The 26368-nt window shown below is 50.8% G+C and overlaps 8 protein-coding genes across 8 annotated transcripts; 5 read left to right on the top strand and 3 right to left on the bottom strand.

Annotated features, from left to right (window-relative positions):
* Positions 1 to 182: 182 nt before the first annotated feature.
* Positions 183 to 2029, top strand: CDEST_12959 (Putative major facilitator superfamily, MFS transporter superfamily; the record flags this gene model as incomplete). The annotated part of the gene is made up of 4 exons (XM_062929115.1): positions 183 to 518; positions 592 to 1331; positions 1394 to 1410; positions 1479 to 2029. Exons 1-4 carry the CDS (start codon positions 312 to 314, stop codon positions 2027 to 2029), a joined length of 1515 nt encoding a protein of 504 aa, XP_062785166.1. The 5' UTR covers positions 183 to 311.
* Positions 2030 to 3730: 1701 nt separating this feature from the next.
* Positions 3731 to 6050, top strand: CDEST_12958 (Putative heterokaryon incompatibility; the record flags this gene model as incomplete). The annotated part of the gene is made up of 2 exons (XM_062929114.1): positions 3731 to 4286; positions 4348 to 6050. 2 exons carry the CDS (start codon positions 3731 to 3733, stop codon positions 6048 to 6050), a joined length of 2259 nt encoding a protein of 752 aa, XP_062785165.1.
* A 928-nt stretch (positions 6051 to 6978) lies between these two features.
* CDEST_12957 (Putative NACHT nucleoside triphosphatase, P-loop containing nucleoside triphosphate hydrolase) lies at positions 6979 to 10912 on the top strand. Its single transcript, XM_062929113.1, has 7 exons — positions 6979 to 7543; positions 7613 to 7987; positions 8040 to 8618; positions 8669 to 8774; positions 8825 to 9082; positions 9137 to 9567; positions 9616 to 10912. The coding sequence occupies exons 1-7, from the start codon at positions 7048 to 7050 to the stop codon at positions 10860 to 10862; spliced, it is 3492 nt and encodes a 1163-aa protein (XP_062785164.1). The 5' UTR covers positions 6979 to 7047; the 3' UTR covers positions 10863 to 10912.
* Positions 10913 to 11047: 135 nt separating this feature from the next.
* CDEST_12956 (Putative helicase, Zinc finger, RING-type, Zinc finger, RING/FYVE/PHD-type) lies at positions 11048 to 15114 on the bottom strand (the record flags this gene model as incomplete). Its single annotated transcript, XM_062929112.1, has 13 exons — positions 11048 to 11251; positions 11328 to 11478; positions 11536 to 11721; positions 11783 to 12659; positions 12719 to 12897; positions 12950 to 12980; positions 13033 to 13162; positions 13219 to 13288; positions 13344 to 13454; positions 13501 to 14105; positions 14166 to 14240; positions 14294 to 14944; positions 15013 to 15114. 13 exons carry the CDS (start codon positions 15112 to 15114, stop codon positions 11048 to 11050), a joined length of 3372 nt encoding a protein of 1123 aa, XP_062785163.1.
* Positions 15115 to 18971: 3857 nt separating this feature from the next.
* Positions 18972 to 19385, top strand: CDEST_12955 (uncharacterized protein). The gene has a single exon (XM_062929111.1). It carries the CDS (start codon positions 19065 to 19067, stop codon positions 19320 to 19322), a length of 258 nt encoding a protein of 85 aa, XP_062785162.1. The 5' UTR covers positions 18972 to 19064; the 3' UTR covers positions 19323 to 19385.
* Positions 19386 to 20267: 882 nt separating this feature from the next.
* On the top strand, positions 20268 to 21230 carry CDEST_12954 (uncharacterized protein; the record flags this gene model as incomplete). Its single annotated transcript, XM_062929110.1, has 1 exon — positions 20268 to 21230. One exon carries the CDS (start codon positions 20268 to 20270, stop codon positions 21228 to 21230), a length of 963 nt encoding a protein of 320 aa, XP_062785161.1.
* A 1106-nt stretch (positions 21231 to 22336) lies between these two features.
* Positions 22337 to 23561, bottom strand: CDEST_12953 (Putative alpha/beta hydrolase-1, serine aminopeptidase, S33; the record flags this gene model as incomplete). The annotated part of the gene is made up of 2 exons (XM_062929109.1): positions 22337 to 23307; positions 23361 to 23561. 2 exons carry the CDS (start codon positions 23559 to 23561, stop codon positions 22396 to 22398), a joined length of 1113 nt encoding a protein of 370 aa, XP_062785160.1. The 3' UTR covers positions 22337 to 22395.
* Positions 23562 to 25416: 1855 nt separating this feature from the next.
* Positions 25417 to 26117, bottom strand: CDEST_12952 (uncharacterized protein; the record flags this gene model as incomplete). Its single annotated transcript, XM_062929108.1, has 2 exons — positions 25417 to 25872; positions 25935 to 26117. The coding sequence occupies 2 exons, from the start codon at positions 26115 to 26117 to the stop codon at positions 25417 to 25419; spliced, it is 639 nt and encodes a 212-aa protein (XP_062785159.1).
* Positions 26118 to 26368: the final 251 nt, after the last annotated feature.

Below are 26368 nucleotides of genomic sequence, written 5' to 3'. Positions count from 1 at the left end.
GGTCTGTTTGTACCGGCAAGGGTGCTTTGAGTTGTATGTTGTATGCTGTATATGAATATTCAATAAACAATTACAATGATTGTAAAAGGCACATCACATCGCCGCAGCATCCGGTGCAGTGTAAGCTACGGCAACTAACTGTACCTCCTCTCTCTATCTCTCTTGTTCTCTCTGCACCTAACACTGAGCAATCGCAATTGGGGAACAAAACAAGGCCAGTTCGGGACGGGACATGTTCTGTATAGTGGACAACTTCTTCTTGCTCCGTAACAGCTATTCTCATCATCATCATCCCCAGTAGCAGCCCAGCAATGGCCGCACCTATCAACGAGCCATGCCTTTCACCAACAGGAAGCCTCCCCTCCGAAGATGATGAAGAACAACAACTCTTATTTGAGCTCGACGAGCTCCGCGGCCTGAAACCGCCCGAACAACTATCCACACCCGGCCTACTCCTCCTGACATGTCCCAGCCTCGGGCTTCAAGTCTACTGGTTCCTCCTACAATCCAGCGGCACGGTCCGTCACCCATTCATCCATCCCACTTACCCGTCCCCATCATCACAGTCACTGAAAGAAAAGATAACTCCAGCCCTACCTCCGCTCCCTCGGCATGAGCCCCTCCTCTATCTCCCTAACCTGGGCCCTGGGCCCCATCTTTGGCGCCTTTGCCCAGCCCATAATCGGCCAGCTGAGTGACGAGCTCCACCACCCGCTCGGCCGCCGGAAGCCCGTCATGATTGCCGGCGCCCTCACCACAGTCATCTCCACACTGCTCATGGCCTGCGCCCCCGAACTCACCGCACCCTTCACCGGCCACCCTCCGGCCACAAACATCCCTTGGCAGCCCCGCGCACTGGCCGTCGCCTGCCTGGTGGTTGTGCTGCTAGCCTTGACCGCCTACTCCGTCGGCGTGCGCGCCATCGTCGTCGACGCCTGTCCGCCGTCCCAACAGTCCGTCGCCGCCGCCTTTTCCATGCGCTGGAACGTTCTCGGATCCGCCGTGCTCTCCACCGCGGGCTTCGTCTTCACCACCACCACCAGACAGTCCTCAGAAACCGACCCCATCGTCGCGTTTCGCACGCTGGCCTGCGTCGCGGCCATCTGCTCCGCGGCCACCGTCGGGCTTGTCTGCTGGTTCGTCCCGCGGGATGCCACGCCGCCTCTCCGGCAGTCCGGTTCCGGGTCCGGAATCGGGCGGGTCTGCGCCATGTGTCTGCCGGGCGAGCTGGCACGACGCTGGGGGCGGTTGCCACCGCTGACGGGCAAGGTCTGCGGTGTGCAGCTGGTTGCGTGGTTTGGGTGGTTTCCGGTTTTGTATTACATGTCTACGTGGGTGATGCCCGCCCTGGCTTGTTCCGGATCTATACATGTGAACTAATACAAACCTTCAGGTATGCTCACGAAACAGGTAATCACCCAACAATACCCTCTCTAGATACTCCCCCGTTTCGATCTAGAATAATTGACATCTCCCAGCATTATCCGAATTCCTCCAAACCCCCAACCTCGAGCCTTCCTCCTCCCCAGAAGCCAAAGCAAAGCCCTACGCCCTCTACGCATCCCTCTCCTTCTCCCTAGGAACCCTACTGTCCACCCTCCTCCTGACCCTTCTCTCTCACATCTTCACTATCCTCCACCCCCGCAACCTCCCGCGCCTCTGGTTGCTCTCCCAGCTCCTCGCCAGCGCCTCCCTCCTCCTCACAATCCCCTTTCAAACCTCCACAGCCTCCCTCATCCTCCTCTCCCTCATCGGTGCAACCCAGGCCGTGACGATGTGGGTCCCGTTCGCGCTGATCAACACCGAACTTGCCGAGGTGCGTACCGGCGTGGCGGGCGTCCAGGGGCTGCATAACATGGCCATTTCGCTCCCGCAGGTTGCCAGCGCGCTGGTTTGCGCGGCGGTGCTGGCGGGGTTGGATTTGCTTGGGGTTGGACGAGATGCGGTGTGGTTGTTGAGGCTGGCGGCGGTGCCGGTTGTCTGGTCGGCGTGGTTGATTTGGCGGTTGGATGGGGCTGTGGTACTGTGAGGGTTGGTCGGGTGTTTGTTTTATTGTATTTTATATGTTGTAAGTTACACGATCCTCACGTTCATGAGCGACTATGTTATTGATGGCGCAGAGTACACCTTCGTGCACGTGTAGCAAAGAGACTATAGAGGGGAGCGATATTCGAACTCATGCTGCCTTGTATTCTCATCCTTGCATTGGGACAAAGTCTGGACCCAGGCGATGCACTGAGAAGTCGACGCAAACTAAGATTTCATTTACGTCGCATATTGTAGGTGATGCCCAAGCCGCGATTTCTTTTTCTTGCCGCGTAGCTACACTTGGAAAACAGAATCTGGCTGCACTTGTGCATCTCAGCGTACGATAGTTTGCGTTCTCAGTATTGGTTTGAGGGTTGCTTTCTAGGTTCGCCTAGAGTATGGCATATTTCTTGCCGGGTGCATGTTCGAGATAAAGAAGTAGAGACATTATGGAGCATGGCTCCACCTATAGAAGAAACAGGGCGGTCGGCCGTTGCTGAGCCTACAAGTGATAACGTGAATACTTAGCGAGGGAGGAGAGGAAGCGTCAGGAGCGCTATACGAAGTGAATATTTAAGCTGATAGATATAGCAGACAATCTGACTAAATTCCTCTCTGGCCTTCTTTCCCGATGACTAGGGAGAAGGAGGCCAATATGTAGACATGAGGGCTCAACTGGTGGAGCTCCAAGGGGGCACCGGTGCCTTTAGTCTCTATCCTATGCCCTTTAAGGACGTACGTGCAACTGATGGTATCCCTCTGTGCTTGTGATAAGGAGGAGGAAGGGGAGGAGACTTGGGAAACGCCCACTGCATTTTGTTTATATATCTTACGCTAGTTGCAATGATAAGTAAAGGAATATAGTTCATCATATACCTACACCCATGTTGTAGCACTACGATCCTTTGATAAGAGAAGCATCGCTGCCAGCTGAATTAACGTTAGAGTTCTCCGCACATATTCGGCTTATGAGATGCTAGCTGGGCGTTTGACTTGTGGATTGACCAGAGAAGACATCACATGGTAGAGCTGGCGATATTCGTGGGACGTCGTTTCTTTTACCTCTGGAGTTGAATTTCGGGCGACGAGTCTTTGTTGCCGCCGAGTTTAGTTCTCCGTCGCATCCTTGCTCGGGACACTGTGACCCTCCTATCCGGGGCCGCCTCGGAAGATGTGGGTCAGCAGTTCCGGAGTCCCGAGATTGATGAACAAACTACAGAGTACTGTGACCATAAATTCGTGAAATTACTTGATGGAAAATATCGTCACGACTTTCTCGAGCATCTGATTCTTTGGCCCAGCCAGAAATGCTGGCCTTGGTTCAAAAGATGGGCCCTCACGTCATGATGTTCGTTACAGCGTATCATGAGACCTGCGAACAGATTACCAGCGTATTCGCGGCACACCTTGCAAACTCCGTTCATTTCAGTGACCGTGTCGCTTCCTGTTCCCTTCAAAACCTGACGAGATGAAGAATGGCCCGATAACTTGTACAAAAGCGAAATGGTAAGATGTGGGAAAATGCCGATACCAGCGACTCTGTTGACTGTAGAATGACCAAAAGAGTTCTGATCGAAGCTGCCCACTCGGAGATATTCCCACTCAGAGATGTTCTAGCCAATTGTGGTGAGCCTGTGGGGTTCAAGTCTGATCTGGAATAATCTCCACCACCAATGATGAGCCAGTAAGACTCGGGTTTCTCATGCATTTACCCCGCTATGTTGGTGACCTTGGGGCAGCACATCTTCACGTTCTCTCCAAGCTCAAGAATAAGATGTCCACTCGGTGTACCCGCTGTGTAGGCGTCACCGTCGACAATCTGGTCCGTCTTGCGGAGATTGAGTTCCAGGCAGATGAATTCCCGAAAGAGGCCTTCTACCAACACCATGAATCATTTCCCTTGCTAGAAAAAGCCGCAGATGCCGGTTGCGAGCTATGCCAGCTAATCCTCAAGTGTTTTGTACACACGCCTTGCGATGAAGAAGAGCCCATTAATTGGCCCGGGGGATGGGACGAAGATCTTGCTCGTCATCGAACAGGGCAACGGCGGACGATGTACACACTTGCTCAGCGACTTGTTGCCTCGGATGTCAAGCTCTCTATCAACGCCTCACACTTGTATAGCTTCGAACCTCTTGATGCCGTCGAGGTATTTGATGAGATCATGGTGCAAGTCGGTCCATCCCATACCAATGACGATGAGGGATACGGCATCTGGGGGTGTCCACCCCTGAAATTAACCTTGACTGCTCATAAAGGTAGGCATCTATCACTATCACGCATTCATTCATGACATCAAAACTAAACCTTTTTTAACAGGCATTGATACACGCTACAAAGATTTCCGGATCAGACGCTACGAGGTTGACCCTGATCTGGCATCTCCCAAAACCCACGAGCTCGCCAGGCAATGGTTGTCGGACTGCCGCAACAACCATGAGAACTGTGTCTCCGACCGGAAGCACGAACTACCCACCAGAGTCATTGATGTAGAAGCAGGCGGTACTAGCCACGTACGACTGGTTTTAACCCGCGGCGTCAGAGATGCTTATGCCGCTCTTAGCCACTGCTGGGGCGGTGCGATCTCTCCCTCGTTGACAACCGAGACCCTGAGACCGTTCCAGGATTCCATCCCCGTTGGGTCCTTACCGCCGAACTTTTGCGACGCCATTACAATCACTCGTGAAATAGGCCTTCGATTCTTATGGATAGACTGTCTTTGCATTCAGCAAGACTCAAAGTCGGACTGGGAGACTGAATCTAAGAAAATGGGCTCGGTTTACCGCAACTCGACAGTGACTATCTCTGCCATGGTTTCGACAGGGAGCAAAGCGGGCATTCTTAAGACAGACCTGGGTGTACCCTTGAAGAGTGAACCCATTACCATCGGCATGTCCAATATCAATGGCAGCAGTCGCATCTCCATTCAAAGAAAGGACCCAGACGAAGAAAGTCTCCGCCGCCTTGACACAGAAAGTGCACTGCAGACGAGGGGTTGGACACTCCAGGAATACATACTGTCCCCGAGACATATTATGTACGGCAAAAGCATGGTGTACTGGAGGTGTCCCCAGGAATTTATCTCACCAGATGGGCTGTCTTCTGGCAATAAATCGCCAGAGACCCTCTACAAAAAGTTGACAAACGTCATCTACTCTGACGTCCTCAGCTCCCCAAGGACAACCCCATTTGATATAAAAGTTGTCCTCGACGACTACTACGATCTGATCAGCGCTTATAGCGGGAGAAGACTGACGTACGCATCCGACAAACTTCCAGCATTTTCGGGTCTGGCGCAACGTCTCCATCCAGTCGTAGGGGGAGACTATTTGGCCGGTCTTTGGACCGCCGACTTTCGACGTGGACTCTTGTGGATTCCCGAGATGAAGTTTTGCCGCCACAGCAACGATGAGTACCGCGCTCCGTCATGGTCCTGGGCCGTGACAGACGACAAGGTGCTCTTTGAGCAATCCGTCACACTGGGGCCGAGTCCCTCAAGCGCTCAGCTCCTAGACTACACTGTTCACCCAAGAGTCCCGGATAACCCATACGGTGAAATCTCGGCGCTGAAGCTTGTGCTGAAGGTTTTAACAAAGCCACTGGTCCGCAGTCGCCAGGTCATCGGTACCATTTTGGATCGTGCCTCAATAGGGAGTGCCGTATTCGACGAACCCGCGGGCGATGAGGACCTGACGACAATGGGATCTCCAGAGTTATTCAGAGTTCAAGAGGAAGATAGGGATTATGTTGTGTCGGTCATTTCTAGACCGGGAGACGAAACGCATTGGGAATTGAACTTGGCTCTGTACCGGGAGGACGAGTACACGCTGATACTGGTTCACACTGATGACAGCTCGGAGGAAGAACCAGGTTGGTCAAGTTCTCCGGCGCTTTGCTTGATCGTCCGTCAGAGAGCCGACAATACTGAAGAGTTATACGAGAGAGTTGGATTCGCCCGGTTACAGACGCCCAAGTTGTCTTGGCTGGAGACCTGGGAACGGCAGGTCTTGACGCTAGTTTAATGCTGCGATGAAGCTTTTGATTGCTTTTCTAAGCCTTAAGATGCTGCAGCAGAGGTCGTTTCAACTCATTCTAAGTGATTATCCCAGGCTTAGAAGAATGACTTTGCCCTCTATCGCGATGCCCCCAGTCCGTCCAGCTTGTTCGGAGTCGTCCCGACCCTTATCGGTCTTATCACGTCAGAGTTCCAGTCTGAATGACAATGCCCTCACTCAGTTGGGAATTGAATTCATACTTTGATCTTCCCTTCGTATGATTAGTCTCAGGGGCCAAAGACGTTTACAGGAACGATTCCTGCGTCCCATCCTCACGACAATATCTGAGATTGTTAGAGTCATCAAGAGACAAAATGAAACTTAATTGCTATTCGAACTGCCCCGCCTTACTGCTGATTCCTGTATCAAGCCACAGCCACTTTATAGGAAAGCCTTTTGAGATTAACTGTCAGCCTGGCTAAAACATCTGAGTACTTTGAATCCAGGTGTATCTATCGCCTTAATATGCTGTAGCCCAGGCATGTAAAGCCCTAACTTTCGGCAGACTGGCGGGCTTACAGCTTGAGTTCTTTACCCTGCGCAATTCCAAACCTGGTCTATTCTACTCACGTCATCGGCGAGCCATGTCTCGATGTCTTGATGGTGGGGCCTATCGTAACCATTCTATTGGGCCGTTAAGTAGAATCGTACCCTTCGGCGCTGTGCTCATGTAGCATCAGCGGGATCAGTACTAGGAATACTAACATGTGCACATATGCACTGCCGCTTTTGTCAGCTGAGCTGTTGTGTAACATCACATCAGGTTGGACCGCCATAATTATCTGCCTAGCAGCTGCGGACAAAATACACAGCCCCCGCCACTCTCCTGGGCATTTTAATGGGCAGACTCGCAGCTCCCGATAAGGGCAAGGCTGCCTCCATGCCCATAATCATCATCACCGTCTTCCTTGCCATTCTCACCTCTTGATCCAACCAGCAGCATCCCCCTCCCCAGCGAGCCATTATGGGAGACACGAACGATCCGGCGCAACAAGCGTTCAAGAGCGCAATACACGAATTCAAGTCCAACTTGAAGAATGAGGAGCTGTACCGCCAAATACTGGAAACCACCTCCATCGACCAGGTGTATGATGCAACAGACAGCCTTCAGAGAGAGCAAGCGAAGAAGGGCCACCTCCGCAATCTGTCTAAGATTGATGTTTACCTGAGTCGACTGAGGGAGTATGCCGGCGTGGTGGAGGTCTTTGTTCAGGTCCAGCCGGACATACTGGCGCTCATATGGGGCCCAATCAAGTTGATCCTCCAGTGGGCAAATGTATTGAAACAGTCATTTGATGCCATTGTCAACACCCTAGAGGAAATTGGCATCTTGCTCCCGGAATTTACGGAGCTGAGTAGGATCTTTGAAGACAGCGATCGGGTCAAAGAAGTCCTGGTGCTTTTCTTCAAGGACATTCTCGATTTCTACCTGATCACAGTGCAGTTTTTCAGTTCATCACGTATGTCACTGCGCTCCCTATACTTTCACTGAAAAATGTTAGAGACCAAGGACTAACGGAACTCGACAGGGTTAAAGTTTGTTTTCGAAATGTTCTGGCCAAGTCGCCACGAGAAGATCAAACTGGTGGGCGATCTCATCAAACGACACGCGCTTCTCATGCGAAACGAAGTTCGGCTAGAAGAAATCCGAGAGGCACATAATTCCAGGCGCCGGGATCTGGAGCATTTCCAGTTGACAGAGAGGGTTTTCACGCAACAGGAATACAGCAGTATCCGAGTGCATGTTTCGCCTAGAAGCTACGACGAAGATCTGTATCGGTTATCAGAGAGCATTTGCCCAGGGACAGGAAGGTGGCTGTTCCGGGACAAACCTTTCCAGGAGTGGACAAACTCTGCGGCCTCTGTATCGAAGATCTTATGGCTCAAAGGGATTCCGGGATCCGGTAAGGCCACTTCCGATTTAGAATCTAATGTTCTGACACAAGACGCATTCAGGAAAGACATTTCTTACCGCTACGATTATCAACCACGCCAAGTCACTCAATTCGAAAGCCTTGGGACAAAATGCAACACTGTTTGCTTTCCTTAGCTATAAGGAATCCCACACAACCGCTCTTTCGGTCATCCACTCTCTGATCTTCCAGCTCACCGATGACTCTGGAACTCTACGAACAGCGCTTTGTCAATCCAGCAGGCAAAACTTAAGGAGCAGCCTTGAGGTTGCAGTAGGACTTCTCAAATCACTACTCAGATGTACCATGTTTACATTCATTGTTGTTGACGGGATCGACGAGATTGAAGAGGTGGAACGCATTATATTGCTAAAGCAACTACTACAGATTCTCAAGAGTTGCGAGAATTGTCGGATTCTTCTTAGCAGCCGTCCGGAATCCGATATAATAGCCATTCTCAAAGATCATACTTTCGACATTGAGGTCAATAAGAGAAACTCCGGAAGCGTTCAGGCATACGTCAACAACCGCATGGCTGAGTGGTTTCAAGCAAAGGCATTCGATCCCGAATTCCAAAAAGGCATCGAAGGCTCACTGGCAAAACTCGCACACACTGCAAACGGTATGTCATCGGCCCCTTGCCAATTCTTTTGTTTGGCGCTGACGTCTTAGGGATGTTCCTTTATGCACGGGTAGTCTTTGCGATTATATGGGAAATCGACACTTTGGAAGAGCTTCGTAGTTTGCTCAAATTCCCTCCAGCGACACTGAACGATGCGTATGCATAACATTCAACAAGAAGGCTGTTCTCTTCTGACACTATCTCAGATACGGAAGGATCTTTGACAGGGTCAACCAATCAATAAACGTCATGTTGAAGAGCAAAGCTCGAAGAATATTAGGGTGGGTATGTTGCGCTCCATCGCCTCTTACCAGGCAGGAGATTGAACATGCCTTGATTGTCAACTCGGAAGATACCGAAGGAGAGGCCAAAGTGGTCTCTGTCCTCGATGTCGTTCGAGTCTGTGGGCCCATGGTGGAGGTGGTTGACGATCACGTGCAGTTCGTTCACTTCACAGCCAAGGAGTAGGTTTCCCCTTAACCTTTCAAAGCTAAAAGTCAAGGGCTAATCATCTATAGGTATATTCTCCACAACGAAACACTCGACCACATCACGCTCCTCGATGCGACGCTAAGTTTGACCACCTGCTGCATAACGTATCTTTGTCAAGCGCATCACAATCAGGAGCTGTCAGTAGAAGAAATCGGCGAAAACCTTCTTTCGGGAGCCTACAGACTCCACGATTTTGCCGCTTTATTTTGGTTCGAATTGCTCAAACAGTTTCTTATCTTGAACAAGACAGACAAGTTGCCAGACGACCTGGTGAACGGCTTAGAGAGTCTCTATGACGAACGATATGATGCGGGACATCAGGCCAACGCCGAAAGTCAGGACATAGAACCGGAGTTCGATATCTTTGGTCCGAAGCTTGCTCCTTTGCAGCAAATGTTGAACCATGTGTCTGGGTTCCAGAAAACAACTGCCAATGCTGACTACCATCTCGGCCAAGGTATGGAAAAGTCTAGTACCTCAATGCTTACGCCTACTAACTAAATAGAGGCACGTTGGATTCACTTGGATCCATTGACAAATTCTCGCACATCAATCGGCATCTATGCTCAACTAGATCATCTTCTCTGCCCAAAAGCGCACCACGAGCACGGCTGTGCATGTACAACCATCCAGCAACACTACGGCCCTAGAGTTTTCAAGTGCGGCTTCCTACGTTGCCAGTCACGTCGTCATGGCTTCAAAACGAGGTCCGAGCGAAATTCTCACGAGAAGCATCATGAGCAACCGTGGAAATGCGATGTCCCTGGTTGCGAGTACTCGGACACTGGGTTTCTTACGCGCAAATGGAGAGATTACCATCTACAGAGCGACCACCGACCAGAAGGGCACGCAAAAGCAGGTGCGCTTGGCGATCCAGACGAAGATGAAATTCAGCCTCTATTGTTTGATCTAGTAGGGACTGACAATGTGGAGGCTGTGAGAGCGCTTTTACCCCGGTTTGAGAATCTTCCAGAGTCAGTGAAAGCTGAGCTGGCTATCCAGGCAGCTGTATCTGGATCATCGTCAATGCTCGATTTGATTTGGCCCAATGCGTGGAAAGGTACTGAGGTTTCCTTGCACGCAGACTCACACAACGAAGCGTGTGTCGCGGCTATAGAAGCGGGAAATTTCAATTCCTCGAGATGGTTGGTTGCTAGAATACGGCAAAACCATACGAACCGTTGGTCTCAGTGGGGAAAACTCCTCGTCGCGGTCTTGGCTTTTGAATCGAAGGAAATGTACGAAATCTGGAAGGCAGCCTTTTGTTTTTTGGCTACAGCCGTCCTTAAGAATTCGGTAGCAATGAGTTTTGTGGTTCAACTAGCACAACAGACCGTTGCGGCAACTGAAAACAAAACAGAGAGAGAGCGCATGCTCTTGTTGCTTTGGAAGGAAACGAGGGCATTGGAACCGCTCAATCACAGGGATTTAGGAGCTGCTTTAGTCAATGTTGCAAGCACAACTTGCTCAATTGACCTGGCACGGACACTCCTGGACGCCGGGGCTGAAATTGACTACAAACGAGTCAGAAACTCTCCCACACCGCTACACTACGCAGCAAGAAAGAGCTCAGAAGAGGCAGCTAGGCTTATGGAGCTCCTCCTCCATCGCGGGGCCGATCCCAAAACCTCTTCCAAGCACCGCAGAATTGAAGATGAAAAAGGAATAACGCAGATTCCAAGGTGGTTAGGCTTATCTTGGGATGAACTAGTCGAGAACACAAAGGCCAACCGCGAGGCAATTGAGAGTTGATCTACAGCTGTAGCTAGAACTGGTACTTGCCAATACATGAGACCCGGTATCAACGAGGACCTCATAGTCTGTGTGACAGTAAAATATTGATCGATGTGTATCTTTACTTTACATTTACCTAGGGGGAATGTTCAAGAGCGATGAAGAGAACATGAATGCACAATACCACCATACGTTGACTTAATCTAAATCACTTGAACCATCACACTTTCCAATAAAATGGCTAAGTTTCTAAATAAAAAAAAATTTAGTTCCGATATTTGGTCACGTTTGTGAATGGTGGATATTACCTTCCATCTTTCGTCGTCCACGTCTTTTTGCCAAACGTCGTCTGAGTTCAGAGACCGTGATATAAGACTAAGTTTGTCTTCCTGAATCCATCGGACGTACTGGTTCGACTCAGTAAGTAGATCTACAGCAATTTCCTTCCTGGTGAGACTTTCCAACAGTTGCATAGAAACTCACCTCCTCGATGGAATTGCGAGTCACGTATCTGGTAGCTATGACGGGGCGTATTTGTCCGATTCTATGCACTCGAGCAATGGCTTGCGCTTCTACCATGGGATTCCAGTGGGGCTCCATAATATGTACAAAACTTGCCGCCGTCAGGTCAATGCTGGTTTTCTTGGTTTTAGTAAGACCGTATGCTGGTGAGTCAACTGAAATGGCTTACCCTTCAGCAGCACTACCAATGGTTGCAAGCAGCACAGTGCAGCTCATATCTTCGGCAAAACGGTGAATTGCGGCGCTTCTACTTCGTAAAGACATCTGGCCGTCAATTCTTTCGAAAGAGAAGCCATTAGAATGCAAAGCCATCTGTGTCAGGTCAAGCATCTTCGTCCAGTAGCTAAAAACGACACTGTATCCAGTTTATCAGTCTAAATGATGGTGCTAAAGAGGAAGAAAAAGACAGATCGCACCTTTTGACGGGAGGAATTTCAATCCCCTGCCGGTTTACCGCCTGTTCCAGACGAAGATTTCTTACCAAGGCCTCTATCTTGGTTGAAGATGGATTGTGAGCCCCTGCAGAACAAGGGGTAATGGCATCGGTTCCCATTGTTGCTCCCGCAGAACATCTAGGACACAAGTCGCTCATGTCCGCTGTATCACTGTCATCTCTCTGTAGAGCACACATTGCGCAAAACGAGTGACCGCATTGCAACGTAGACTCGGAGGATTGTTCTAGGGCTTCTTCAAGACCTGCCTGGCAGATTACACAAGTCTCTGTGGATGATTCCATCAATTGCCAATCGACAGCATCGCTTTTCTTCGCTCTCCACGCGTTTATCGCAGAGGGAGGTAGCAGATCTTCGTGATTGCATGCAAGTCGAAGAAGGTTGATCAGTGATAGCATGTTCTTGTCTTCCTGGTTTGCAGGTGGTTGATTGTTGGAGCCTTGCCTCCAGAAACCAGCAGCTATCGTAGCGGTCTGCTGTCTGAAGAACTCGTATAGTTCGCGTTCGGACTGGTGCAAGTCGATGTGCTCGATCTTTTCCTTGCGAGTTGAGAGATTCAACGACTGGTCCGTGGTTTGTTTCGTTCGCCGCAAACTCGTGCATCGTACGAGCAATTGAAGCTTGCTCCAGATATTTCGTCGTTTGTCTCTGATCGGATTTGATATCCACAAATCGAATTGGGTTTTGTCGACAAAAGGCGCAACTCTAATGAAGCTCAACAATGCACCATAGTTATCGAGGGAGTTGTAAATAGGAGTTCCTGTGAGACACCAACGCCGTCGCGCTTGAATGCCACAGGCTGCTCTAAACTTCATGGTGGATCGATTTCCGATATGATTTGCTGCATTTGTCAAAGTTTTAGTCCCTCGTCTCATTTAAGATGCAAAATGAACAACTAACCTTCATCGAGTACGACACGAAACCACTTTTCAACGTAGAGGGGTCCTTGACTATGAAACTCAGCCCTCAGTGTTTCGTAAGTTGTCAAGATGATGTCGTTGTTTTGAAAGTTCGACCCCACGATCTGTCGGCCAGAGCCATGGTAGACGGCGACTCGGATTTGGTCTGGGAATATGTGCCTAGGATCTCCAGTCAGATGAGTCGGGGGTGTACACTAGCCATGCAACTTACCTTCGAATCTGTTCCTCCCATCCGGGAATTGCTAACAGGCATTAGTGTTGACACAACCCAGATGTGTAAGACGGATAGCGTACTTGACTTGGGTGTCACAATGAGTGTTGACGACGACTGTTCGTTTCCTTTTTTGGCCTTGTCGTTGTTGATCGAATCGATTGACCAGCAAATAAGCGAAAGAATGCTCAGTGTCTTCCCGAGACCCATTTCCTATGACGTTGTCATTATCTTTTTTTTCTCGTAGGGGTTGGGAAAGTGTTTCTTACATCAGCGAGGATGCCGCCACGTGCGACATACGGATGGCTGTCCGTTCTTCCTGTGATCTTATGTCGATAGCTTCATATTGATGCTATGTTAGATTCTTTTCGAAGATTCAAGGATACAAACTCACGTCGAGGTACCGTCGAGGAGGGTAGATCTCTCCCAGATCGATGGAAATTGGGGCTTCTCAACAAGTCCACATTCCCTTTCGCTCATCATCGCAAGGGCAGTGAGTTGATGTCTTCTGCAGTTAGCTCGTGATCAAGTATCTTTCTTGGCGATCTTACCGTTTCAGGGATGAACGAAGTCGAGGACTGGGCTCTGCTTTGGGCGTGATACCGTCATCGTCTGCGCAGTCGAAGATACGCATTAGTCGACTCTTGCTCGTCTCGTCTAGACCGCCTGCAGATGCTGTAGTTGCGTCACTGGGAGATATTTCTAGCTCATCTAGCCGTGGCATGCAAGAGCCAGGGCGCACAAGATAGTGCGGGTTGAAGTACTCGGCGTTCATGTCGCATTCATTGGCTGACGGATGTTGAAGGTATAAGCCTACATCAGACAACAACTTTCCAATTTCGGAGCAATCTTTCATAGTTCCGTAAACTATGATACGAAGTGAGGAGTGCGAGTTTGAACGGTACTCGGGTTTGTCCTTTTTTCGAGAGGCTGTCGTCGGCGGAGCTTGTTGCGCCACGGGCGGGCTTAACGTCGCGTCGAGTTTTGTATCGAATTCCATCAGTATCTTGTTCAACGCAGGTTCGGTAACGATACCTGCGTATTTGTCTGAATCTTTGAAGTAGAGCTTCAAGAGGCTTTCGGATGGCGTTAAACGAACGGGGACGGGCGTTGTGTCCTGCTTTCGAGTAAAGGACGTGGTTACGCTAGTGTGGACCTTTAGTTTCCCTGAGTAAGTAGAGTTCTCGCGCACCGCTGACTACTTAGTTCTACTTACGACTCCAAAGCATGTTTCAGAATGGGCATCTAGCCCGTGATGCTGGATCTGTTCAGCAGTGTTTGCTTTTGTGGCCTTGCCTGAGACATGTCTAGTTAGCGCTAGACTGTCAACCCGAATTCACGAACATTACCAGAATGAGCCGGGAAGTTGTGTACTGGGTCAGGAGTCGCAGTTGATCCCAAAGTAGGTTGTACGCTGGGAAGTTTTGGTTCGTTTGACTGAAACACAAGTTCCATCGCTGGTGTAAAAACCATCGTAGGTGTAGAGTCCATTGCCGATGAAATGTCGTGACCGGCCCAGTCCACTCCTTCATTGCTGTCCAAATCCACCTTGATATCATCTTCGTGTCCAAATTGTCCGAGGAGTATTCCAAAGCTGCCAGGATTTGTCTGTCCGAAGCTCCAATCGTCAGTAATTCCAATCGATACATCGTTGGCTTGCCAGCTGGCATGTTGATTCGATGCTTCATCGATGGATGGGCCGGAATTTTGATATTCCAAGCACGAACTTGCGTGGCTTGTATCCGGAACATCCATTACCGTGCTCAACCATGTCGTTGGAGGCGGCAGCGCAGACCCATCAGGCTGCGCCGGCTGAGGAGAAAACCGTGCCTTTTTCCTGTTCTGAGCAACATTGTCATCATAGCTAGCACACAGTTGTCGCTTCTCGGCCGAAACCGGAGCCGTAATATTAGCTTTAACTCTCATGGGGTTGAGTTCGTGAAGAAGAGGATGACTGGATGAGCGGCCGAGGAGGTCAAGGTGCGGATGGGAAAGCTCATATGGCGACCGGTACCATTGAGGCAGTTTTGTCGTGTTTGCCTTGTCTAGGCACAGCCACTCACTGGTGTTGGTGGTGAGCCGCCAAGTGTCGATATGGTGTGGCCCAACCCGGTGAACTGATAGGCTGTGGAAACACCACGCTTCGAAGCCTCAATGGGCCGCATGCTGACTGCGCCATCCCTAGTTCGTTCCAGGGGGAAATGGTTCGCAATGGGCGGCCGACAAATAGAACGATGATGTAAGCAAAAGCATTACCCAATCAGTCAAAAGAGGCCTCATAATTCCATTTTGCGGCATGATTGATATCAAGCAATGAAAAGGTGGTGTTAGTCAAGTGGTGGTGTTTCGGATAGATTTGATCGTGGGACCATAACCGTACCGTGGCATCTTTAGTGCCAGATAGAGATCAATTACCTTCGCGATGGAAGTAACCGTATGTAGGCAGTCCTTGGACACGCATATCGGCATTTTGGACAGTGATAGCAAAACAGTCTCACCGAGTGTCCTCTGAGAGTCTTGACATGATGGCCACGCATTAGCCCTGCGCAATCGTGTTTCCAAATCTTTGGCGTGTTGTTGATAGAGGCGAGAAGGCCGTTGTCCTGGTTGTCACGTTTACCCGCGTTGTGCTAGTCGCCTCTCTGCTGTCAGGGTATAGCTCTCCGCCTCGAAACATTCGACCTCGAATGTCGTCTCAACGTTGGGCAGCGCACTCATTGTCGGCTGGTGCAGCTCCTGCGGTAAAAGAAGGTGGTTGTAAAGAGTATTGGACTCTGTAGTGGGAGTTCCGGTACTGCTACCGGACCATGTCGACTAGCTGGATGGGTTAATGTAGATGGCTGGGACACCGTCGCCCTCTTCATGATCGTTATCACCGTCTTCGCCGGAGCCCTAATTGTCTTGTAGCGCCAGAGGCACCCAGGCAGCCATGTTGTTCGTGCAATCGTTGTATCGTCGAAACATGAATGGCTTCGGGCTCCGACTGCTAGTACGGCGTCTTCATCTGGACGTGTCCCATGATGAGGTAGACGCCAGCGGGGAGAAAATGATGGAGCCAACATTGCTCGCAAGAAGCCTGTTGATGGTGGCCATCTGGTCTCATGTCCTGTGGTTGAACACGCCGAAGTTTATTGTCACGAGGAGCCTGGTCCTGGGAAAATGGGTCTTCTCACGATGAAAGTACTTGTCAGAAGCGTCGAGAAACCAACCAGGCCTGCCGGGTTTCAGGTTCATAAACCTAGGTCAGCTACCTGCAAAGCGATTATGACGCACCTGATTTCTCAAGGCCCACAGGTCCAGGACTAAGGGGCTAGCTGTTGTTTTCTAAGCGACTTTAGTCATGCTTCTTGTGTGGCGGATTCTGCTTGGCCTTTCTCCTTTGTCCACTGTTCAATTGTGTAACAGGAAGGATGCTTTAGAGAAACGTCATCTGTAGAGCTGCTTGCACGACGAAGATGTAAATCTTAGAGTCATGACGACAAGGAAGCCTACTAGATTACAAGTATCAGAACATGTACTCCTTCCATCAAACTAATATTCTCTACAGACTTATTGTGTTAACATGCCTCCAGATAGCCCCTAGGTTCTAGTCAAATTGGAAAGGTAGGCCTGGCATAGTAGTGTCTCAACACTGTCTCAAAAGCCTGCTAGACTATAGGGTTCATCCCATTACTCGGTTTAGTTGAGCTGCTATCCCCTTTGAGGTTGAAACTTCTCATCCCCACCACCATCTGCTCAAACTGACTCAGACTTCTCGATCCGGCCGCCTTGTCTCTCTCTACATCCCGTCCCAGCGCTTAGGCACTCGCTTCTATTCCCGTCTTCGTCACCAACAACGCCCCAACTTCCATCTCTACAATATTGCCTGCAACCATCAACATCCTTCTGTGCACCTTGGGCCACCCGCCCTCAATAGCAGCCTGCACCACCGGCGAACCCTGAGAGTCTTCTCAACTCAACAGCGTCGCAACCCAGCCCAGCCTCCTTTGCTTCAGCTCCATCTGCAGTATAACTTGGACGGCTTTGGCATCCCACTGTGCCGCCGCGGCCCGCAACAGTAATCGGTGGCTCACCCCTCGCATCTCGACCAAAACCTCGGCCCCGTGGCTCGGCAACAGCTTCACGATCTTCAAGTAGCCCTAGAAACACGCCATGCGTCGCGCTGTCTTGCGGTCTCCGTAGGGAATGTCCAGAAACTGCATTGCTACGGAAACTGTAGGGCCCAGAAGCTGCGAGTCGAATCCTAGTAGCTGGCAGAAAGTGTTAGTGTAGCCGCGCAGGGAGGCAAGGAAGACGGCGCCCTGCAGAGCCTGCTGCGCCCCTGGGGGCTCCTTTAGAGCGTCATCGCCATCGAAGCAGGAGGAGTCTTGCGGCAGCAGTGACCCCCAATCCTATATATGCTGTACCACCAGTCCAGTACGCTCCCCAAAGGCCAGCAGCACGTGCAGGCAACACTTTTGCGTCATAAATAGTGGATTGGAATGGCAACCTCATCCATGGACATGACGGCTGAAGAATCACTGGCAAGACTTTTCCTGTATCACTCGACAGCCTCAACAGCCTTGTAGTTGCATTGCATCAAATATCCCCCATCGTTCGCCGCGGCCATTGCCTTCAACGCCGTTCCGGCCGTCACCAGCCTTGTTTATGCCGGCTAGCCCCCTGCGGGCGTGCAGCATCCGGAATTGCATAGCGTACGGAAAGATGGTCAGCGCATCGTCAGCTGCGAGTTGAAGGGTCGGTCGCGCTCCTCGTGGAGAAAGTCGCCGACGAACTTGTGGATGAGCTGGAGGATGATTCGGTTGCGTTCACGAGCGTCGGGTCGGGATTTGATGAGCCTGCACGGGACGAAACGGCTGTGATTTTTTCCTGTCGGTATGGCCTCTGCCGTTATTATCGTTGTCGTCATGGGCGTCGCGGTCAGGGGTCGCGCGGCGACTTGGAGCTTTTGCAACAGGACGCGAGCCTTGGCTTAAATATTGTCCTGGCAGCCAAAAGTTTTCCCATTACCTGAGCAACGACTGAAATATCGGTGGCAGGCCCTTTGGGAATCCTGTCTATGAGGGCCTTCATCTACTTGTTTGCCTTGTCATCGCCCATCTTTCGCTTGATCAGAACCTCGACGAGGCTGTCCTGAGAAAGTCATCGGCGGAACCGGCCTAGACGCGTTGGAGAAGCTGTCAGAGCTCGAGGTGCTTCATCATCCCTTAGTCGGTCAGCTTGCGATGTCGTCGCCGTTGCGCCCGTCTACCCACACCGTATAGGGAGATGGATTGGTCAAGTGTCGTGAAGCAAAACCGCTCCGTCAGCCACTTTGACGGCACAAGCCACACGTAGATACCACCTGACTCATCTCTTGGGAATTTCAACCCGAACTTTCGTGTAGGTCAGATCTAAGAAAGGTTAACCACGGTCCATTCTCTATTCCCTAGACGTATGGAGCTCATCACACAAAGATAAGCGCCAGAGGAGGATGGCCGCTGGGAAGACCGGCAGAGCCTAGCACCATCGCCTGTGACTGCTGGGAACTCGTTCAGGAGAAACTCCAACACGCCGACATTGTTCCATCTTTCGTCCATCAGCTGATGCAAGACAAGACGCGGCCCCAAGGGAGGAAAGGCACGTCCTGGAAAATACTGCCCGAGATAAAACCTACGGCAGAGGCCCTTCCATTGCCGCCGTGCAGCCAGCTGATAAGGCCGATCTCCAAGGGCCTCCAAAGTGCCCATCATGTGGGTTATGTTACCCTCAAATCCACATAAGGCGGCACATAGGGGGGCTAGACCTTGTTAGTAGTTGTATGATGTATATTCAGAGCTGGCGAAGGTTTTGTACGCTGACAAGGATCCGTTTCATGCGAATGTGGCCGGCTCCGTCGGTGATTTACGCCCTGTCGGTGGGTCCATGCGTGGCTGTGTGTGAAAACCTACAGGAACCTATTGTACCTCTATATGTTGGGCAGAATACATCGTAAGTACATCTATAAAGTAATGTCCAGAGCCCCGTAGTCTTCAAGGTCTTATTCCAAATCATCATCATCAATACACACATAAGCGCTTTGCCAAGCCCTTTCTCTCATTCAATATACCGACTAAAATTTGCATCAACTTTAAAAATGCAACTTCCTACATTCGCTCTTCTTACAAGCATGATGCTTGCTACAGTCTCTGCTGTTACCTACAAGACAAACAGCGTCACTGCCGTCTGCGTAAACGGCAACACTCTCTTCTGCAGCGCTGGCGATGGCAACGGAGGCACCTGTGGGAATAACATACCGGATGGGTTTGACGAAAAGGCTACCAAAGCCAACGAAGCTGTATGCGTGGGTAAAAAGCTGGCTGATCCTTGCGCACAGACTGTTGTCTGTCCGTAGGTGTTCACGTGCTGGTTTGGAGGTCTGAGGGGACCAACAGGTTCCATAGCTCTAGTGCAACCTGTCAATAAACTGTTATTCTTGATGCCGCTGCAAGCCTTGACTGAGTGAGTACCTGGAAATGATGTGGAAGTTGCATGCACCATAGAGACTACCGCTTCTGCTGACAGGGGTTGACTGGCCATTTTAGGGGGGATGCGTGATGATGATGCTGGTGTCGGTTAGCGCATCTGTTGGCGCGTGGTTGCTTGATTTCCGGGGGTGTCGGAGGTGCCCAAGAGAAAATGGAACTGAAAATCATCCGCCGCGGTGAAGGCTTGTTGAAGTCGAGAGGTCCTATGAAGCCGTTAATCAACCTCGCGACCTCTGCAGATGTCAAGCGCGTCGGGTTGAGACTGTCTTGGTTGACGAAGTAACGTTCTTCGTCACAGATCCCGGGTTGGCGGTGTAGACAGATCAGAGGAGCTTTTCCGGATGTCGTCGTCACAGGTCCGAAGCGGACATGGGGGGCTGGAATTGGGTATGAGCGGAGATTGCGCGGAGAATATGTTTAGCAATCTAGAGAGCGGAGATTAAGGCGGTGAGAGCTGTGGAAAGAAAAGAACGCGGTTGGAATCGCGATTGCGAGTGCGACGCACGCACTGGGAATTCGCGTTGCAGTGTTCCGTGCTAGGCCACTAGCACACCACTAGCAGTAGTTCCTCTACAGGGCCTGCTGCCTAGGGCATTGCCTGTAATAGTCGCCTCGGCAAGCGGCCGGCGAAGCCGGCTAATTAGTCCTGACTCTTTTCTGAGCGCACCCTTTTATTAGTCTTATGACAATGGCAATGCTATACTTGGTAAGATTTAGTAAGATAGGTTTAAATACCAATACTGTGCATCGTCCTGGGGGCTTTTTCAGTTCAAACCTCTCCGTACCTACGCGACCAAGATTTATGTTTCATAATGTATCAACAAGTCCGAATTCTTCTTCTTTCTCTGTTGCTATGGCTTCCAATAGCGCTTGCGCAAGAACCATCTCGCAAAGGAACAAACCGGCCACAATATTGTAGCGTAGCAACCTGTGGTGCAGCAAGCAACGCGGCAACATGTAATCGGCGACTGAACCCTCGACTGTTTGATGCGCCCAACCTTACCAGTCTGCCAAAGAAGGGCCGATGGATCACCCCTGAAAATTACGACGGCACTCTTGACAGCTTCTTCCGCGGCGAAGTGGCCAGGGTGGTTCATCTGGCCAACGGCGGCGTTAAGATCTTGGGAGAAGACGTGACCTCCAAGTTTACGCTCCTCAAGGACTCGCCAACGTCAATGGCAATGCTCGGCTTTTGCGGATGTGTCGGTCTTGTCGTCATGTCGAAATCAGCGGTATACATGGCGCATATTGTGGAGGACCCAATCCTTCGGTACCCTGAGAGATTCCGGCCCGGTCTTCAACTCCTAGGGGAAGGTACAGGCGCAGATAATCATGTGTTTGGCTTAGAAGATCTGGCGAGCACGAGTTTCGCTCCAGATCAAGAGCCATTGGTTGTCGTGTTTGCCCCAAAAACCGGAAATAAATTTCAATACCAAGACCAAATGGTGCAACTTGGTAAATGGGTGAAGCAATGTAAGTTTACACCAAGAGCCTGTTGTTGCTGCAATATACTAACCTATCTACTCGTCGTAGTAATCGGAGTAGACCCTAAATGGATTGGATATTCACCAATACGGAGGGGGGATGAAAAACAAAGGTTTGACTGGGGATGTGCGAGAGCTGAGGGCAAGTTGTTAATGCAGTACCAGCCGTCGATTAAAGGCCTCTTTGGATTTAGGCGTTCAAATGCCCAAGCTAGGTTATGGATTGAAGGAAAAGCGACACCCTTCGAAAAGTCATGGGAACCCTCCGCGGTTCAACACTTCACAAATTAGATAAGAGACTGAATATACCTTAATGTTCTTTACATTACAGCAGCATTTTCGGCATCTAGAGGGGCGCAGAGCTTGCTCTACGTATTCTACTACGTCATAAAATCAGTCTGCTGATGGAAAACCAAGGGTAAAGGGTTTACGGAAAGGTGACAGCTTCCCAGAGATATGTTGGAAGACAGCAAAGCCGCGCAGGGTAAAGCAGAGAAGAGTAGAACAGCTATATTCAATGTAAACAACAGAACGAGAGCAGACACGTTGCAGCGATCCTGGAGATTCAGACTCCAATACAGAAATGAAATGATGAAAAAAGACGCTGTTGATTGCATGCAGCAAACAACGCCTTATGTGATCTATATTCTGTAACAAGAGCTTAAGAGAGGAGGCATGACAGGACGGGGACAGTGGACAGTAGATCGTAGACGACAGCTCTCGTGTCTCGCCCAACCTTTTCCATCACCAGCCAGGACCTCTTCCAAATAGCTTCTCAATATCAAAAAATCGGTTGCAACAGACCCTCAGCTACTTTGAATACCTTATAATGCAACCGCTGCCCTCGACGAGTGGAAATTTGACACCTCTGGACGATCATTGCTCGCAGTCTCGCTGCCGATCCCAGAGTAATTCTAAGCGCCCCTGGCATCATAACAGGCAACTCACCATGATGCGACAGCGACATACGTGGACAGATACGCCGGTCTGGGATGCATGGGTGATATGCCTGCCCAGCTCAAACGATGAGGATCTTTGCAGACAGGTGCTTAGCCTTGTGTCAGTTGTATATCGTCCGCTTACATCGACGGAGCTGATGTCTCTTGCCGAGTCACTGGAACACCTCGCTGATGATGCCGACTCTGTAGGGGAGATGATTGGCTTCTGCGGATCTTTACCGACTCTTCAGTTCCGGCTTAGTGCTGGACACGGCTCGGGTCTTGAGCGCCGTTGAGTACGTACCTCTACCGGGCCCGCTCGGGGCTTGTGAGATCTCCAGCCCCACTTTGCTTCCGCCACCGATCCGCTGCATGGACGGGACGGTCGCCAGGCAAGCGGCAGGCGGAACACCCAAGGTCCCGCTAGACTATTTGTTTATCGAATTCAAGCCGAGGAATCTCTGTTCAAGTCACCGATTAACTACAGATATGCTTATCAGTCGATCAATTCTATTTTCCTAGGCATGCAACCCCCAGAGCACATCGATCTCACGCATGATTAGCTCTGGCGCGGTCATCACAAAGTCGTGGCTGCCAGGCAAGACCTTCCACACTACATGCTCTTTGCCTCCGAGTAGTGGCAGCCCATTCTTTTCGTACCATGCAGCGTTGACAAACTCGTCTGCATCACCAATTATCACCGCTGTGCTGCCCATCTTTCGCTTCCCTAGCGCACGCCAGACCCGCTGCTGATTCGTCAACGGCGAGAACCGCGCACAGGACGTAAAGGCGGGGACGAAGCCACGGTGATGCGCCACTATCCATGGCATGTACGCGGCCGTTCGCTCTTGAAGTGATTGCTTATTGACGCCTGGACTAGCGGTCCCGAGATCGGTAGGTTTTTCATTATTCTTCTGATGGAAGCAACGTTGATCTTTTGTCCGACCGCTGTTTGTAGTGCTTCGCAATTGACCGCGCATCAAGGCATGCAATACACGCTTTGGTACGAGACCTGACTTGAATAAGAACCAGAAAGTCAAGCCTAAATCGGTTGGTCGGATGAGTCCAGCTGGAGCGAGCAGAATCAGGCTTGAGACCATGTGAGGAAAGTTTACGGTAAAAGAGGCAGCGATAGCTCCACCGAGTGAATAACCAATCACTCTTAGAGAGTCGGAACCTGTCCATGAAAGTGGAGAAGAAGCCAGCACGAGCAGAACCTGAGTCGTGTAAAGGCGGATGTCGTAAGGAAGGTCGCCGACGCCATCTGAATACCCCCGACCAAAGAGGTCGAAAAGTAAAACCCGACAACCTCGTGAGACTAGAGCTTCAGCTATAGGCCCCAGGGTCATTGTACAAGTGGACATGCCATGAATTAGAACGACTTTTGGCCCTGTCTCTGGTCCCCATTCGTAGACGCGGATGGAGCCGTACTTGGCTCTATTAGTATGACCGACATCTAAGGTGTGTAACATAGACAGCTTACTTCGGTTTCAACGTCGCGGGCACCTGGAAAAAAGTCGGGTTGGTAGGGTAGCTTTCGAATCTCTTCTTCGGGGAGAGAAGCAATGATATGAAGAGGGGAGGGGGTGATTTGCGGATCAATTGGATGCAGACTGTAATAAGCAATGAGAAGGAAGCAAAGTGTTGTAAAGGCCGTGAATGCAATCAATGAAATGTTGTCCATTTCGATTGGTATTAGAGGAGCATGTTTGTGTGCTGTAACAAAGGCAATGAGTCACCTTTAAGCCAATGACACAGCTGTTACGGGTATTCGGCACGGGATAAACGGCATCGAACGACGATCCTGTAAAGCTAGATTTAACCGATGTAACTACTATGGTAGCTGGAAATGTGAGACCAAAAGTAAATTTCTGCAAGGATGATAGATGGCAGGTTTTTGTTTCGCCTGGGAGATCGCACCCCAGAGGACCTTAAGACTAAACTGTTTACATTTCGTACAGGCAGCAAAAGCCTGCAAATTTACACTTATAAATGTTTAGTCTACTTAGATACATATGCCGGGACAGGCCTGCTCAAGGCCAATTTCTGATCACAAAGCAAATACTTCGGTTCTAACGTCTACTATTCTGCACAACTCTGGCCAGTAAGACTCACCAAGGCTTTGGATCACAGCTCCATACTACCTGTTAGGGAGCTTACACTTACCCGCAATACGAAAGTAAACAAGGCTAACTAGCGACCTGGAGAACTACATTCCCTGAAAACTTAGAGGACGGAGGTTGACTACTTTTTGAAGTAGCCAGCAAGGGCCAGCAGCTTATAACCCAGCACCCTCTCCAAGAGTACGGTTCCTTAGACGGCCCGTAAGGCGCAACCAAGACTGTTAGAATACCATTCGGATTATCGACGAAAAAGTGGGAACGGTGGCACGGTTGGACCAATCAAATCACACGGATCCATCTCTGTCGGAGTGGGTTCGTCTGGTCAGCCATATCACGGCTTTCGCCGATTACTGCCCTTCAGTTTGAACCTTCCTTCTACACACCCAACGAATCCTCAAATCACCTCAAACTCATTGAGCATTTCGTTTTCACTCGAGTGACCTATGATACCAACAAAGACACATATCTCTGAACCCGCCGCTTGAGATCATGGTGATGTTATGCGCACTTTGCGGCGGTGTAGAGCAGGTGAGACGCATGGCGAACGCTAAGTAGCATGAACGACGCCAGAAGGCAAGGCAACGAAAGGCCGTACGACAGATGACTGGACAGCAGGCAAAACTCCACTAGAAACACCTATATATTCATTTGCCTATTCATCCACCTGCCCCGGGTGTCCCGGCGGGGATCAGTTCGTGGCCAATGCGAGAGGGCCACCCAGTCGATGGATAGTTGGGTGGATAGATAGGCAAGAGAAGCAGTCGCCATTTGTGTCAGTCGGTCACAGTACCTACTCATGCAAGACAGAACGACTAAATGACTGTCCGACTGACTCACTCCAGGCAATATGGAAAATTGGTGATAAGCTGAGCTTGGTCTTCTCCCGGGAGATGGATCTACAGCTGCATCAGTCATAATCAACACGGGGAGGGCCCCGCGTCGATGTGTTGTTGTCCGAGACATGAGAGCTCACACCCATCCCTCATCGCCGGCCGATTCGCAGCTCATCCATCACAGAGTTGGGCAGCCATCGTGGAGCGATTGCAGAAATGTTTCTTTTTCTACAAAGATGCTTCCGTCTCCGTCGCTTTGTCGACAGCGACGGGGAGAAAGTGTGAGTAGGAACGGACCATTGAAACGAACACCATCGCTTTTTTCTTTCGTCCTTCCGTCAAACGACCTCCTCAACTAAGGGTCGGTGGACAAGATCTGTTTCTTACCAAATGTTCAGTTGTCTCGATTCGCTATGTCTGGCCATGTAGTTGCTAGCTATGCAGTGTATGGATATCAACGTCGTCACAAGCACGCGCGGCAGAACGCCGCTGCTGTACATCCAGTCCGTCCTTGCTTGATTCAAGTTTCCTGTCCCGAGATCTCCTTCTGTCTGAAAGCTCGTGGGTAGCCTCAGGCCTCAATCTAGCGGCGGAGAGTCTGGAACTCGGCGGGCACGGCGTCGGCACCGGCGCCAGTGGTAGCAATCTTCTCCTTTAAGCGGGGCAAGCAAGTCAGCATCTCGTCTAGGTGCCATACGCATTCATCATGCTTGTTCTCAGGGCCGCAGACAACACTTACCAACTCCTGAAGCTTCTCATCCGACAGGCCGGTGATGTTGTACTCGGTGCCGTCCGCGAGTCCGAGGGTATCGGGCTTGGCGACAGCCTCGCACTTTCCGCCACCGGGCTGCTCGGCGGGGCACGAGTTGTCGTCGGCACGCTTGCGGCCGACGAACCAGTATTGACCTCCCGTTCGGTCACCGCGCGAGCTGTACGACAGGCAGACGAACGTGTTACCGTTCGAGTCGAGCTGACCCGCGAGTGATGAGCAGCCGCCGCCCGTGTAAGCCTGAGTGCGAATGCGCCAGTCGCCCGGGATCTGTGCTCGGCACCCATTAGTTCTGAGAGTTTCGCGAGCAAGAGGAAAAGGGTATCACGTACGGCAGCCACGGAAACGCTGGACCTGCCGCTGCTGGCGGAGCCGCTAATAACGCAGCACACGTTGGGGTTGATGTTCGCGCAGCCCACATAGGCACCGTCGCAGGTGCCGCCGTAGTGACCTCTGACGTCGATGGCCGACGCGGTGGCCGCGAGGCCCAGGGAGAGGAGCGACGAGAAGTGCATGTTGGACTACGTGGAGTGGAGGTGGTCTGGTGTGATGGTGCCAAGTTGGAAAAGGGAGTAGCTGGTGGTGATGGAGGACGCAAACAGAATCGTTCTGAGGGAGGAAAAACACCTGGCTTTATACTAGTTATTGACCAGGTTGTTCATCCCACGAACGACCTGTCTCTCATCCTGGGCAAGAAGAAGAGGCGGTTCAATACCCCAGGCGGCATCATCAAGCCGGGGCCCCTCCTGTGCCGTATTGCTACCTC

This window comes from Colletotrichum destructivum, chromosome 8 (assembly GCF_034447905.1).
Source record: "Colletotrichum destructivum chromosome 8, complete sequence".
Taxonomy (NCBI): domain Eukaryota; kingdom Fungi; phylum Ascomycota; class Sordariomycetes; order Glomerellales; family Glomerellaceae; genus Colletotrichum; species Colletotrichum destructivum.
The sequence above is the reverse complement of the archived record's forward strand: the minus strand, read 5'-3'. Positions and strand labels throughout refer to the sequence as shown.

What these genes read in the sequence shown, in the direction of transcription:
- CDEST_12955 (XM_062929111.1), top strand. Translation starts at nt 19,065, where the DNA reads ATGCAACTTCCTACATTCGCTCTTCTTACAAGCATGATGCTTGCTACA.
- CDEST_12957 (XM_062929113.1), top strand. Translation starts at nt 7,048, where the DNA reads ATGGGAGACACGAACGATCCGGCGCAACAAGCGTTCAAGAGCGCAATA. An exon ending in CAAAGGGATTCCGGGATCCG is followed by an intron (nt 7,988 to 8,039) that starts GTAAGGCCACTT and finishes AGACGCATTCAG; the next exon opens with GAAAGACATTTCTTACCGCT. An exon ending in TGACTACCATCTCGGCCAAG is followed by an intron (nt 9,568 to 9,615) that starts GTATGGAAAAGT and finishes CTAACTAAATAG; the next exon opens with AGGCACGTTGGATTCACTTG.